General features: G+C 32.3%; 2 protein-coding genes across 5 annotated transcripts in view; one reads left to right on the forward strand and one right to left on the reverse strand.

Moving 5' to 3' along the window:
- Positions 1 to 12,758, reverse strand: part of LOC133327300 (serine/threonine-protein kinase MARK2) — a 39,791-nt gene extending 27,033 nt beyond the window's left edge. For 3 of the 4 annotated variants that reach the window (XM_061535860.1, XM_061535863.1, XM_061535862.1), the window contains exons 1-10: positions 12,618 to 12,758; positions 12,263 to 12,478; positions 9,809 to 10,029; positions 9,319 to 9,600; positions 9,057 to 9,250; positions 4,992 to 5,104; positions 4,674 to 4,857; positions 4,422 to 4,542; positions 3,455 to 3,582; positions 3,222 to 3,381 (exon numbers count right to left, since the gene is read on the reverse strand). In XM_061535860.1, the coding sequence (XP_061391844.1) occupies positions 3,222 to 3,381; positions 3,455 to 3,582; positions 4,422 to 4,542; positions 4,674 to 4,857; positions 4,992 to 5,104; positions 9,057 to 9,250; positions 9,319 to 9,600; positions 9,809 to 10,029; positions 12,263 to 12,478; positions 12,618 to 12,710 (1,712 nt within the window). In that variant the 5' untranslated portion in view covers positions 12,711 to 12,758. The remainder of the gene's footprint in view (positions 1 to 3,221; positions 3,382 to 3,454; positions 3,583 to 4,421; positions 4,543 to 4,673; positions 4,858 to 4,991; positions 5,105 to 9,056; positions 9,251 to 9,318; positions 9,601 to 9,808; positions 10,030 to 12,262; positions 12,479 to 12,617) is intronic. The other variant, XM_061535861.1, reaches the window with a different exon arrangement.
- The window catches only part of LOC133327281 (focal adhesion kinase 1), a 71,758-nt gene extending 58,948 nt beyond the window's left edge, over positions 1 to 12,810 (forward strand). The window contains exon 17 of the mRNA XM_061535837.1: positions 12,760 to 12,810. Coding sequence (XP_061391821.1) covers positions 12,760 to 12,810 — 51 coding nt within the window. The remainder of the gene's footprint in view (positions 1 to 12,759) is intronic.
- Positions 12,811 to 13,902: the final 1,092 nt, after the last annotated feature.

Raw genomic sequence — 13,902 nt, forward strand, 5'->3', positions numbered from 1 at the left:
AGTCAGAGTAAATGAATTATTTATAATATTTGAAGCTTTTTTTTTGGATTCGACTACCATAATAGTTCCTATTCAGTGTCTATCCCCAGTTTTTCAACATAACCTCAAAAACTCGTTTTTGGAATTAAAACCAATAATTGACTTTACATTTAAAAAAAAAAAAAACATATTTCAAATTTCATATACAGAAATAGCTAAATTTTGTCCTCGAATAACTAAAATGTACGATATATTCAAAATTTTTCAACATAACCTCAAAAAAATTCAATTTTTTTTATTTTCTCAATAAAGCGTGAAATTATATGAATTATTTATATATAATAATATAATATTTGAAGCAAAATTTTCTGATTTCGTCTACAATAATAGTTCAAATTCAGTTTCTAAATCCAGACTTTTTCCACATAACCTCAATTAATTTTTGATATTAAAAATGGAGATTAAAACTGTCCTCATTAAAACTGGGTGTATTGAAATAGAGTTTTATATGAATAGAAAAAAAATGATTTAATTTAATATTAAGAGTTTCGAAAGCCATACAAAATTTTACACAATAAAACGACAAATACAACAATAATTACAATTGAGATGTTTTGCAAAATAAATTAACTACTGTCAAGGCGACGGCGGTGGTGGTGGTAGTGGTGATGATAATGTGATAATAATGATAGTTCCTTGTGATCATCACCAAAACACTCCTTTTTATTGTTGTTCTTTTGGCAACCTAGCAAATAACCTACACAACGGTAGCCTAAAAGTATGCTTTAAGAAATCCAAGAATATAATCCTCTTAGCCTTTAAGTAGAAGATTCCTACTGGCCTAATTATTTTTCACTATACTTAAAAGGTAGGGTGGGGGAGGCACATTTGAATAGCGAAAAATACAATATATAGCAGTAGAGAGAGAGAGAGGGCGGGAAGAGAGCGTTAAGGGAGAAGACAGAGAGGGAGATATCTTAGGCTTAAGTTTCAAAAAGCTAGCTCCCCTATGATTATTTTTAATAATCCTAATCCTAAGAAAAAAGCATTATATTGGTAAAAAATTTCAAAATATCGTTTTGTTTCAAAGAAAATTAATTCCAAAACAGAAGTAGAAATGAAAAGTATTTGTTTTTTCTTTTTTTTTATATTCTCAATATTGCAGATTTTATTTTACTTAAATTATTATACTCACCCATGGCATAGTTTTTTAATACATGTAGAGTAGTAGTAGTGGTGGTTGGTGGTGGTTGTGGTGAAGAAGGAGATTATGGTATTTTTTTTTTAGATTGTAGTAGTAGTAGAGGTACCATTTTTTTGTTGTAGATTTTTTTGATATTTTTTTTTTTTAATTTGAGTTTGCAAAAAAATTGTTTTTTACAACAACGACAACAATACAGAGATTGTTTTTGTTTTTTGTTATGATATAGATATATAAAAAATAAAAAAAATGAAACATCAAAAATATAATTAGTGCTTTTGGATTTTTTTATATAATTCATAGTGTGTAAGATTGGGTGGGGGTGTGATTGCAGTGGTTGGATATATATGTGTTGTCAAAATATAAAGGAAAAATTATAAAAAAATATATAAAAAATCATGTGAGAAGAAAGCCAATAAGTCGATATATACCTACTATATTTTTTTTCAAAAAGCTACACCACACTTTTTTTAAAACACAAAAAAATAATTCTTTTTTTTTTAAATTTAAAAACAACTAAAAATCTAGATTTTTTCAACATAACCTAAAAATATAATAACTTTTTAAATAATTACATGCCGAATCATAAATTGTCATTTTTATTCGAGTACCCATAAGGACTATAACAAATGAGTTGAGGAGTCGGGTTAGTTGCCCACACCGAACCTACTATGAAAAAGCAAAGAACAACGAGAAAACAAATCGATCTTGTTGTGATAGACGGAACGCATTCATGCAGTGTTTTAGACGTCCGATCGATCCGAGGAGCGAATATCGATTCGGACCATTACCTTGTGGCAGCCAAGGTACGCACCCGTCTTAATGTAGCAGCAAAGGTGCGATCTAATGTAACACGGAAATTTGACGTCGAAAAGCAGCAAACACAACAGGTAGCTGAGGCCTACTCCGCAAGCAGATGAGGCAGTGTTTGAGAGAAAAATTCTCCGAAAGATCTATGGGCCGATCTGCGTTGACGGTGAATATCGGCGTTGAATGAACTATGAGTTGTACCAGCTATTCTCGGACATCGACATTGTTGGACGTATTGAGCTGCACCGACTACGATGTTGGCTAGGCCATGTTGTGAGAATGGATGAAGATGCCCCAGCCCAGAAGGCATATAATAGCAAACCAAGTGAGAAGGAGAAGGCCACGAATCTGATGGAAAGATCAAATAGAGGGCAACATCGCCGAAAATGGTCTTTCAAATTGGAGGAGATGCGCACAAGACCGACGCGCTTGGAAATATTTATTAAGCTCGGCTTATGGAACGAAAGCTAAGTAATTAAGGTAATTTTTAGGTTATATTTGTGTACGGACAGACACCCAGACATTTAAGAATTATAAAATGTTTCAAAAAATTGTGGTTGTGTAGCTAATAGCAATATGCAATTGTTTATAAGAAAAAGCCCTTGAAACCATATATTTTTTTTTAAAAAAATTTTAAAAATGAATTAAAAAATTAAATAAAAAAATTAAGGAATTAAATTCTTGTTTGATATTAGAAGTAGTATTTTTAGCAGTAGTGTTTTGGTGGCTTTAATTTTTTTGGTTCATTTGTTTTCAGAACACAAAAAGCTCGTGTTTGATTTTTTTTTTTTTTTTGATTATGTTATGTAAGGCGTTGAAATATTAGTAATGAAATTTATTAATTAATTTAAAAAAATTAGCTCACTAAAATGTCAATGACTTAGTGGTGGTGGTTAGGGGTGTTGTTAAAAGTTTCTTTTTTTTTAGTAGCAATTATTTAAATAAAAATAAATCAAATAGTGGTGAAATAATAATAATTAAAAATTGGTGATTTCTTGTATAAAAAAGTTTTTATAGCAAGACAAAGAAAAGAAAAAAAGACGGAAAATTGGACAAAACAAAACATGACGAAAACAAAAGAAAGTAATTTTTTTAAACAAACAAAAACAAGTTGGAAGGAAAACGTTTAAAACAAAATAATTTTTAAAATAAAATCGAAAATCGAAAAAAGGAAATTGGCGAAAGAGAAATAAAGAGATCGAGAGAGAGTGTCATATTTGCGTATACATACTTTGAGTCTGTTGAAATAGCATTGGTTTTCTCAGTTGAAGAAGTCTTCTCATATAAAGTGGTAGAACGTCTTGGCATCATGCTAACCGTAGCCGCTGGACGATTACTACTATTTGTGGGATCATATTTAGGCGTATAACGTGGTTTCGGACTACTAATGGCTGTTTTTGGAGAGAACATGTGAATAAATATTAAATTGGATTTCAAGGGTGGAGGGTGGTATTCGCTACTTACATGTATCCTGTGTCGTCAATAATTTATGAGTGGCTGAGGCCGGCCTTTGATTTTGAGCCGATAGACGTGCTGTATTCTCTTTTATGGTAGCTGAATCTATGGTATTTTGACGCTTAAAGTTGCTACTACTGCAAAGAAAGAAAATGGGAAATAAAAGAAAAATTAATAAAAATTAAATTAATAAAAAAAATGTTCATAGAAAAAAATTCCTCAGCTCGCCCTGAGGTTTTTTTCCATAGAAAAAAATCACTAAGGTCCCCTGAGGTGTTTTTTCTATAAAAATAATATTTCTTAGATCGCCCTGAGGTTTTTTCCATAGAAAAAATCCTCAGCTCGCCCTGAGGTGTTTTTTTCGCATAGAAAAAATTCGTCTGGTCCCCTGAGGTGTTTTTTTCGCATAGAAAAACAAAATCCTCAGCTCGCCCTGAGGTGTTTTTTTCCATAGAAAAAAATTCCTTAGGTCACCTGAGGCGTCTTTTTTATAGCAAAAAATTCCTCAGGCCCCCTGAGGTGTTTTTTTCTATAGAAAAAAAATCCAAAGGTCCCCTGAGGTGTTTTTTTCCCAAGAAAAAAAATCCTAAGGTCCCCTAGAAAAAGAATTCCTCAGCTCGCCCTGAGGTGTTTTTTCCACAGGAAAAAAATTTCTCAGGTCTCCTGAGGTGTTTTTTTCCATAGAAAAACAAAATCCTCAGCTCGCCCTGAGGTGTTTTTTTCCATAGAAACAAATTCCTTAGGTCACCTGAGGCGTCTTTTCCATAGAAAAAAATTTCTCAGGCCCCCTGAGGTGTTTTTTTCTATAGAGATAAAATTCCTCAGGTCCCCTGAGGTGTTTTTTTCCATAAAAAAAAAAATTCCTAAGGTCCCCTGAGGGACCTTAGGTGTTTTTTCCATAGAAAAAAATTCCTTGAGGTCTTCTAGAGCTGTCCTTTTGAGGAACCTTGAGGTCTTCTATCGCCATAATACTTACATTGAAGATCTTTCCGCTGTTGATCCAGTGCCAGCAATGGCATAATTAGTGCTGGTCGGAACGGTACCAGCTGTTCCTGTAGTAACAACTTGAGCCGCAGCATTGCCACCGGGAGCAACACCTGTTTAAAATTAAAAAACAATAACAACGATTAGTATAATTCAATTCAATTTTTTCTGTTTGTTTCGACACAGAAACGGAGTTAGTATTTCAAAACAAAAAAAATAATAAAAAAAAAATAACAACACATACGTAAAGTATCAGCCCCAGAGGATGCCCTTCTACTTGGTTTTGTACTAGAAGCCGAAATACTTCTGTGGACACCACGGTGTGTTGGGCTTTGTACCGAAGTATTTGCCGAAATTGCAGTTCCATCATTACCCGATATATTGCGCAATGAAAGCGACGAACCCGAACGAGAGCCATCACTTTCAGGCTATAAGGATGTACGTTTTTTTGTTGGTTGGTTTGTTGTATGGGAAGAAAGAGAGAATGGGAGAGAGAGAGAATGAAAAACATGACGTTATGACCACAGAACAAAATGTAATGATTAGGAAAATCGGTACTTACATCAGTACTTTTTCTTCCCAGCAATAAATATGTTGCGAACACATCATCATAACGTACTTGAGACAATGATGCCTCGATTTCCTGTCTATTATAGCCCATTGCCACAAGAGCTTCTATATATTTTGTAAGGTAGGGGGGAGGTAATTTTTTTTTGTGATTATCCAACAGATGGCGCCAACAACAACATCATCCATCATCAGCCGCATCAAACATGGCAGAAGGAAATAGAAAATTAAAAACCATTAGCAATTTCATTTAAAATTTTTAACACATTCCAAAAAAAAAAACGAAGATAGCGACAGATATTTATTTGTTAAAACGATTATCTCATTATTACAAAAAATATTTTTTTTCTCAAAATGCAAATTAAATTCACACTTTTTTCACACCTTTTATTTATTTTTATTATAATTATTTATTTATTTAATAATGCCTTATATTCCAAAAAAATTATATGGTGATGAATTATGAATTATCTAAGACCCAAAAATAAATTCGAGTTTCCAAAAATACTCTCTTCTTTAGAGAAAAATGCGTATTTGAAGTAGAAAAAAAACGAGAAGCTTGAAGGCGGCGGCATAGTGTTTCATTGTGGGCATTAGTGAAAGGGGGAGGGGGATAGAAAAAGAGGGCCGATAAGTAGGATTAAAGAATAAAGTCCATAATGCGTGAGGATTTTTTTTTTTGGAAAAAACACCTCAGGAGACCTGAGAATTTTTTTCCAGTGAAAAAAAAAGAAAAAAATTCCTCAGGGCAACTGATGTGTTTTTTTCTATAGAAAAAAATTCCTCAGGGCAACTGAGGTGTTTTTTTCTATAGAAAAAAATTCCTCAGGGCAACTGAGGTGTTTTTTTCTATAGAAAAAAATTCCTCAGGGCAACTGAGGTGTTTTTTTTCTATAGAAAAAAACACCTCAGTTGGGCCTGAGGAATTTTTTTTCTATTGAAAAAACACCTCATGGTCCTGAAGAATTTTTTTTTCTATAGAAAAAAACACCTCAAGTGGGCCTGAGGAATTTTTTTCTATAGAAAAAAAACACCTCAGTTGGGCCTGAGGAATTTTTTTTTCTATAAAAAAAACACCTCAGGTTGGCCTGAGGAAATTTTTTATATAGAAAAAAACACCTCAGGAGACCTGAGGAATTTTTTTATGGAAAAAAACATCTCAGGGACCTGAGGATTTTTTTTCTGTAGGAAAAAACACCTCAGGGAACCTGAGGATTTTTTTTTCTATAGAAAAAACCACTTCAGGGGTCCTGAGGAATTTGTTTCTATAGAAAAACCTACCTCAGGGGTCCTGGGAATTTTTTTTCTATAGAGAAAAACTCCTCAGGAGTCCAGAGGAATTTTTTCTATGGAAAAAACACTACTTCGCGACCTGAGGAATTTTTTTCTATAGAAAAAAATCACCTCAGGTGACCTGAGGATTTTTTTTTTCTATAGAAAAAACATCTCAGGGGTCCTGAGGAATTTATTTTTTTTATTTTATTTTACAATCTACTCTTATCTACTAGTCTTGTTGTTGTTCGATAGATAATTGCTCTTCCATGAGAATCCAATGGAATTTCCTGGCTAATGTCATTGTATGTGTTTTTGAGAGGGTGAGAGAGGGGGCGGGGGTCAAAAATAATGGCTAATAATAAGAAAATATTGAAGAGAAGAAGAATAAAGAATGTATGTATGGAAATGGGAAAAAGAAAGGGCTTCTACACTACGTATATACAGACAGACGAGACACAACAACATACTTTTGTAATGGAATTTTACAGACAAAAAAACAACAACAACAATATACATAATGTTGTTGTTGGTTAGATTGGATTGGGAAAAGAAGAAGTTGGGTTGGTGGAAACACTTAATATTTGCAATAGATTTTTTTTTTTGAATTTGTGGTTGTGAAAAAAGGTGATCACAGTGTGTAGTTTTTTTGGTTGGTCAGCTAAGTGAGATAATTGCGCTATAACAATTTTCGAAAAAATTATAAAATAAAATAAAAAATTATTATTACATACAAATGTATATATAATAAGAAATATTACAAAAATTTACATATATAATACACAATAATAATAAGAGACAACACAAGAAAAGTATAAAAAAGACGAAGATACATCTTCCTTTCTGGGAAGTTTAAAAAGTAGTTAAAACAACAACAAATATATGTATATCCAAAGGTGGTGAGAGAGAGCGGCTACATCATACAACATTTGATAAGAGAATATATATAAAAAATAAAAAATAAACGACAAGAAAAAATACCCCTGCTGTTTTGTTTGAGTGGGTCGGTGGGTGGTTGGATGGATGGATATGTGGATGGATGGATTAAGTGACAGTTGCTTGGTTGTGGGGGATAGAAAGTGGTAGAATGGATACTTTTGTGTTTAGATGAGTTGCTGGTTGGTTGGCTGGCTGGCAAAGGCTATCTTAGTGTCAAGTAAGGATGATGTGATGAATGTTTGGATGGATGGATGGGTAGGGACGGGCGTTTGATGATACAAGTGTAATTTAATAAAATTATTTTCCATTTCTTGCTTTTGTCTTTCTCTAGATTTGGGCTTGCTTGGTGGTTAGTTGCTAAAGTGCAGTTGCTGTTCTTTGTTAAGAAATGAAATGAGTGGGTGGTGAGATGTGGAGAATATCTTTTTTCTAATAACGAAAATTCCAACACAGCCATTATCAATTTGGCCTTGGGTGTTTTCATGTCTAGACAATAAAAAAATTTAATAATAATGAGGAGGAGGGTGCCCTTTAAAGCCTTTTATAGCAGGGCCTTGACAGATTATGTTACGGATAACATTAAAATTTTTACTATTTTGTTGTAAGCAATGACAAAATGGCAAACAGATAACCACAAAAATAAACATTTTAACCTCAAAATCTCTCTTTGGGTCTTTGGTAGGCACTAGAAGTACCTTGGATGTTTCAAATTAATAAATTTTAGGTTATGTTTTTTTTATAAAATATGAACTATTTTGCAATTTACAAACAAATTTCAATAAAAATTTTCATTTGAAAATGGATTTTTATAAATTTTGAGGTTAGGTTTGAAGGGGAGCGTTAGGAAAACAAAAATCTAAAATTCCAATTTTTGTAAAAAGATGTATTTTTTAATACAAAATCATATTGCCAAATATTAAAAAAATCGCTTGATAAATTTGGTTACAGGGAACATTTTTTATGAATTTGAGGTTAGGTTTGTGGGGGAGTTGGTAGAAAGTTGTATTATTTAACAAAAAATTATATTGCCAAATAGTGATTAAATCGCTTTATAAATGTGGTCCCTGGGACAATTTTTGTTGAATTTGAGGTTATGTTTGTTTGAACGAAATAATAAAATTTTATAAAATATGAAGCATTTTGCAATTAAAGATTCACATATGCAATTAATATCAATAACAAACAAATTTCAATAACAATTTCCATTTGAAATTTGATTTTCTATAAATTTTGGGGTTAGGTTTGTGGGGGAGCTTTGGGAAAACCATGATCTAAAATTCTAATTTTTGGTGGTATGATGTATTATTTTAATACAAAATCATATTACAAAATATCAATTATATCGCTTGAAAAACAAGGTTCCTGGCATCAATTTTCATAAATTTGAGGTTATGTTTGTTTGAACGAAATAATAAATTCTTATAAAATATTTACTATTATGCAATTTTAAATTCATATATTCCACTTAATAGCAATAACAAACAAATTTCAATAACAATTTTCATTTTAAAATCGATTTTCTATAAATTTTGAGGTTAGGTTTGTGTTCCCTTTTCGTTACTAGAAAAAGTATTTTCTTGTTAATGGGCTGTGTGTTAGTAGTTGTGTCGGAGGGGGTGTATTTCTTTGTGGTGGTGTTGGTGGGGGCGTGTTATCAAAATACTAACAATGTATTATTATTTTTTAAAGTATTTTGATTTTTTTCATTTGCAAACAGCGGCGGCTGGTTTTTTGATTTTCATTTTGGGATTTTCTTGATATATAACAATATAGTATATAGGATATATATACAACAACGATCAAATAGAATGAAGAAGAATGTTAATTGTAATGGCATTGTATACAGTACCCGTCTTACCTATCCGTTTGACATCGCCCAATTCTTGTTTGGGTTCAACGTATGGCTTTAGTTCGTCATCTTCAAACCCCATATTCATCCATTTGTCGCTCATGATGGTTTCGAGACTAGCACGTTTAGCCGGATTCAATACTAGAAATTTACGCAATAGATTTTCACAGTCAGTAGACATGTAGAATGGAATCCTAAAGAACAAAAAGAAAATTAATAAATTTATTTTTTTTTTTTTTTAATTTTTCATTTTTTTCTTTACCTATATTTGCCTCTGAGCACACGTTCCCTCAATTCTCGTAATGTTGAGCCATCAAATGGTAATGACCCACTGACAAGTGTATAGAGTATAACACCTAATGACCAAACATCTACCTCGGGACCATCATATTTTTTGCCTTGGAATAGTTCGGGAGCGGCATAGGGTGGACTGCCACAGAATGTATCCAATTTGGAGCCGGGTGTAAATTCATTGGAAAAACCAAAATCGGCTATTTTTATGTTTAACTCACTATCTAATAATAGATTTTCGGCTTTTAAATCTCTGCAAGAAGAACAACAAGATCATTCAGAATTAAAAAATAAAAAACGAAAACAAAACAAAACACACACACACACACAAAAGACATGACAAGTTTTGACTATGAGTCACAAAGAATTATAATTAATCATGTCTTTCTTGAGAGAGTGGGGTTTTACACACATCCAACACACACACACATGTTTTCAAACATATATATTGACACACATACCTATGTATTATACGCTTTTGGTGACAATATTGCACAGCTGAAACAATTTGACGGAATTTAACCCTTGCCTCTTTTTCCTTCATGCGGCCGTGTAACACCAAATAATCGAAAACTTCTCCACCCGACGCATATTCCATAACCAAATACAACGTCTTTTCTGTTTCAATAACTTGAAACAGTTTCACAATATTGGGATGATCGAGCATTTTCATTATTCTAACCTGTAAATTATGAAAAAAAAATAATATAAAATAAAAAAAACAAATCCCAATAAACAAAAAATAATATTGGGTTTCATTTAAACATTTTTTTATCAATTCGATTCATAAGAAATTTTAAATAATTTCTTATGAATGAATTGAAAGGGAATGAGTCATCATCATATGGGGATGGGAACATCATTATAAACAAATATCAGCGTATTGGCTCATTTGAATAATAATCACAGAATTTGATAATTTTTTTTTTTTTTTTTTCAATAAATCAAAGGAAACAATAAACAATTTAGCAAAATAGCTTCCCATATACTCCAAACTATGCAAATATATATTTTTTGTTTCAAATTATAAAGAAATCATATTTCAAATAAGTTGAGATTTTGAGGTTATGTCCCAAATTTAAGTTTAAGGAAATAGGGTTATAAAAATAATTATATTTTTTCATAAAATATATTTAAAAAAAAAAAATCAAAATTGAAAATTTTTGAGAATAGATTTGTGGGGGAGCTTTGGGAAAACAATGATCTAAAATTCCAATTTTTGGTGGAAAATTGTATAATTTAATACAAAATCATATTGCCAAATATCAAATAGATCGCTTGAAAAATAACGTTCCTGGCACAAATTTTGAAAAATTTGAGGTTATGTTTGTCCGAACGAAATAATAAAATTTTATAAAAATTTTATATTTCAAATTAAGTTGAGATTTTGAGGTTATGTCCCAAATTTAAGTTTAAGGAAATAGGGTTATAAAAATAATTATATTTTTTCATAAAATATATTAAAAAAAAAATCAAAATTGAAAGTTTTTGAGAATAGATTTGTGGGGGAGCTTTGGGAAAAATTCCAATTTTTGGTGGAAAGTTGTATAATTTAATACAAAATCACATTGCCAAATATCAAATAGATCGTTTGAAAAATAAGGTTCCTGGCACAAATTTTGAAAAATTTGAGGTTATGTTTGTCCGAACGAAATAATAAAATATGAATTATTTTGCAATTAAAGACTTATATATACCAGTTAATATCAATTACAAACAAATTTCAATAACAATTTTGGATTGAAAATTGATTTTCTATAAATTTTGAGGTTAGGTTTATGGGGGAGCTGTATGAAAAACACGGTCTAAAATTCTATTTTTTGGTGGAAAGTTGTATTATTTAATACCAAATCATAATGCCAAATATCAATTAGATCGCTTGAAAAACAAGGTTCCTAGCATATATCTTGTTAAATTTGAGGTTAGGTTTGTGTGAGGGCTATATGAACGCAATGAACTATAATCCAAAGTTTTGACAGAAAGTTGTATTAATTAATGAAGTCTCAAAATACCAAATATCAATGCAATTGCTTGAAAAGTATAGTTTCCAGATTGAATTTTGCAAATATTGAGGTTATGTTTGTAGGGGGAGCTAAATGAAAACAATAAGCTACAATTCTAGTTTTTACAGTTGTATTATCCAATTCTAGTTGCATTATCCGATAAGTTGTCAAGCTGCCAATTTATAGTTTAATGGCTTCAAAAATTTAGTTTCCAGTTCGAATTTTGACAAATTTGAGGTTAGGTTTGTTGGATGAAAAATGTTGCACTTAAAAATAAAGAAATTGGTATTTATAACAATTTCAAATAAAACTCAATTTAAAATTTTGTAAAAACCTTAAAATATGTTCATTTTGAGGTTAGGTTTGTGTGAGGGTAAGGCATCAAGCTGCCAAGTATGAATTAAATTCCTTAAGAAATGTGGATACCAGGGATCTTTTTTTTAAATTGAGGTTATGTTTGGTTTAGAGATATAAAAAAAATTATAAAATATGATTATATTTTTCACTTAAAAATTTTAATTTGCAAATTTTTAGCAACTCCGAATAAAATATAATTAATTTTTTCTTTGAAATCATGAAATTTGAAAAAAATGAGGTTAGGTTTGTGTGGCAGCAATATCAAAACATGGACCTATCTTATTAATTTTTTTGTGGAAAGTTTTGGTATTCAATTATCTTGGATTTATCTTTTCAATTTCGTGTTTGGTATTAGATGATTTAAAGGGAATGCCAGTTACAAAATATTAAGTAAATTGCTTGAAAAATATAACTCTCTGGGATATAGGTTTTAAATTGAGGTTAGGTTTCTATTTCCAGGGGCTGCCTGAGAACCTATTGAATATAATATTGCAATATATTAATTTCGATTTATGTATATGCAATGCATATTGTGTGTTATTGTTGTTAACTTACCTCTCTAAACAATTTTTGCAGCGAACCAGGATTCAACTGGGTTTTGTCAATTATTTTAATAGCCACCTCCTTGCCGGTGGGCAAATGTTTGGCCAATTTCACTTTAGCAAAATTACCCTTGCCAATTGTCTTAATTAATTTGTATTTGCCAATATGCTCCTCAGTAGCACGCCAACGCATGGGCGCACTGCTGCGTATAGCCATATTGGGAGATCCCTGGAAAAAATACACAACAAATTAAATAATTAAAAGGGGAATTAAAAAGGAAAAAACATAAATACAAACAAAATGAAATAGACAAACTTCCAGCCACTATAAGACATGGGTATTTCATTATCTCCTCTTGCCCGTTTACCTTTTTCGCTTTTGCATTTGCTGCAGATTCACGATTTTTGAATTTTTCCGCTTTACTGGTGGCCACAATGGGTAAACCGCCATTTTCCATCATTGTTACCACAACTTTATTGTTGGTGCTGGTAAGCGGGGGTGGCACAATGGAACCGCCACCACCCTCCTTGACCGGTGTCAGGGCATTTAGAGCCTCATGACCCAATTTATTATTTAGTTTGCGATCTATATAGCTGCCCTCTTTGTGATAGCTTTGTAATTGTTTCACAGTGGCTGGGGTATGGGATTTGGAACGTTTTAAAAATTTCATCATTTGCGATTTAACTTTTGTTGAGGAAGATTTATCACCAGCAGCAGCCGAACCGGCGGCAGCCGTCGTTGTAGTACCACCAACATTATTGTTGTTATTTGTACTACCACTATTACTGCGGATTATCATTGAATTACGTTGGGAAGCATTGCTTGTAAGGGCGAGTGTGGCGGGGTCAAGAAGTTTTTTGCCTCCAGCGGCAGATTTATCGAGTAAATGTAAACGCCGAAAATTGCCATCCGCCAAACGTATGTAACAGCCTTCAGACATTTTGTGATACGAATCTGTGGGTAATTTATGGAAATTGCCCTGAGGCGTACGATAATAACAATAATCCGTCTTGTGATAGCCATTTTCCAAAGCTGAGCTGTTTTGTTGTTCGGAGGTTTTATTGGTGACAATTTCCAATTTTTTTAATTCCTTTTCGGCATTAAAATTAATGGGTGGTGCACTAATCGTTACCGGTCGTACACGGGCCAAATCCAACCCAGCCGCCCTACGGCCCAATTTTTCGGTGGCCGTGGCGGTGGTGGCGGCCGTATTATTTGGTAGTGTTGTGGCAGCATTTTGACGTTCTCTGTAAATTACCGATGAATTACTGTCATCATGGCTACTGTGATTGTTGTTGTGGTGGTGGTGATGGTTGTTGTTGCTGCTAATGGTTTGTCCCATATTAAACATGAATTCTTCTACGTTCTAGGCAAAGCTGAATAGTAGTGTTGTTGCTGATGTTGTTGTTGTCTTTGTCACCTTCTTGTCCACAGCACATTGGCACATTTCTCCACTTGTTGTATTATTGTCGTCGTTTGGCTTTGCTTGGCAGGCGGCGGCCGTCGAACTTAACGTTATTGTATTGAGTGATGTTGTTGTTGTTTTTGTAAACAAATTTGGTTTGTAGCTTTTAAGGTTTTGGTATTTTAACAGCCGTATTGTCATTGGTGTTAATGATTCTTTTTCTGTTTGTTTTGTATTTATTTTAAAT

This window comes from Musca vetustissima, unplaced genomic scaffold (genome assembly GCF_032173495.1).
Source record: "Musca vetustissima isolate MV318-11 ecotype Yass unplaced genomic scaffold, APGP_CSIRO_Mvet_v1 utg28967, whole genome shotgun sequence".
NCBI lineage: Eukaryota > Metazoa > Arthropoda > Insecta > Diptera > Muscidae > Musca > Musca vetustissima.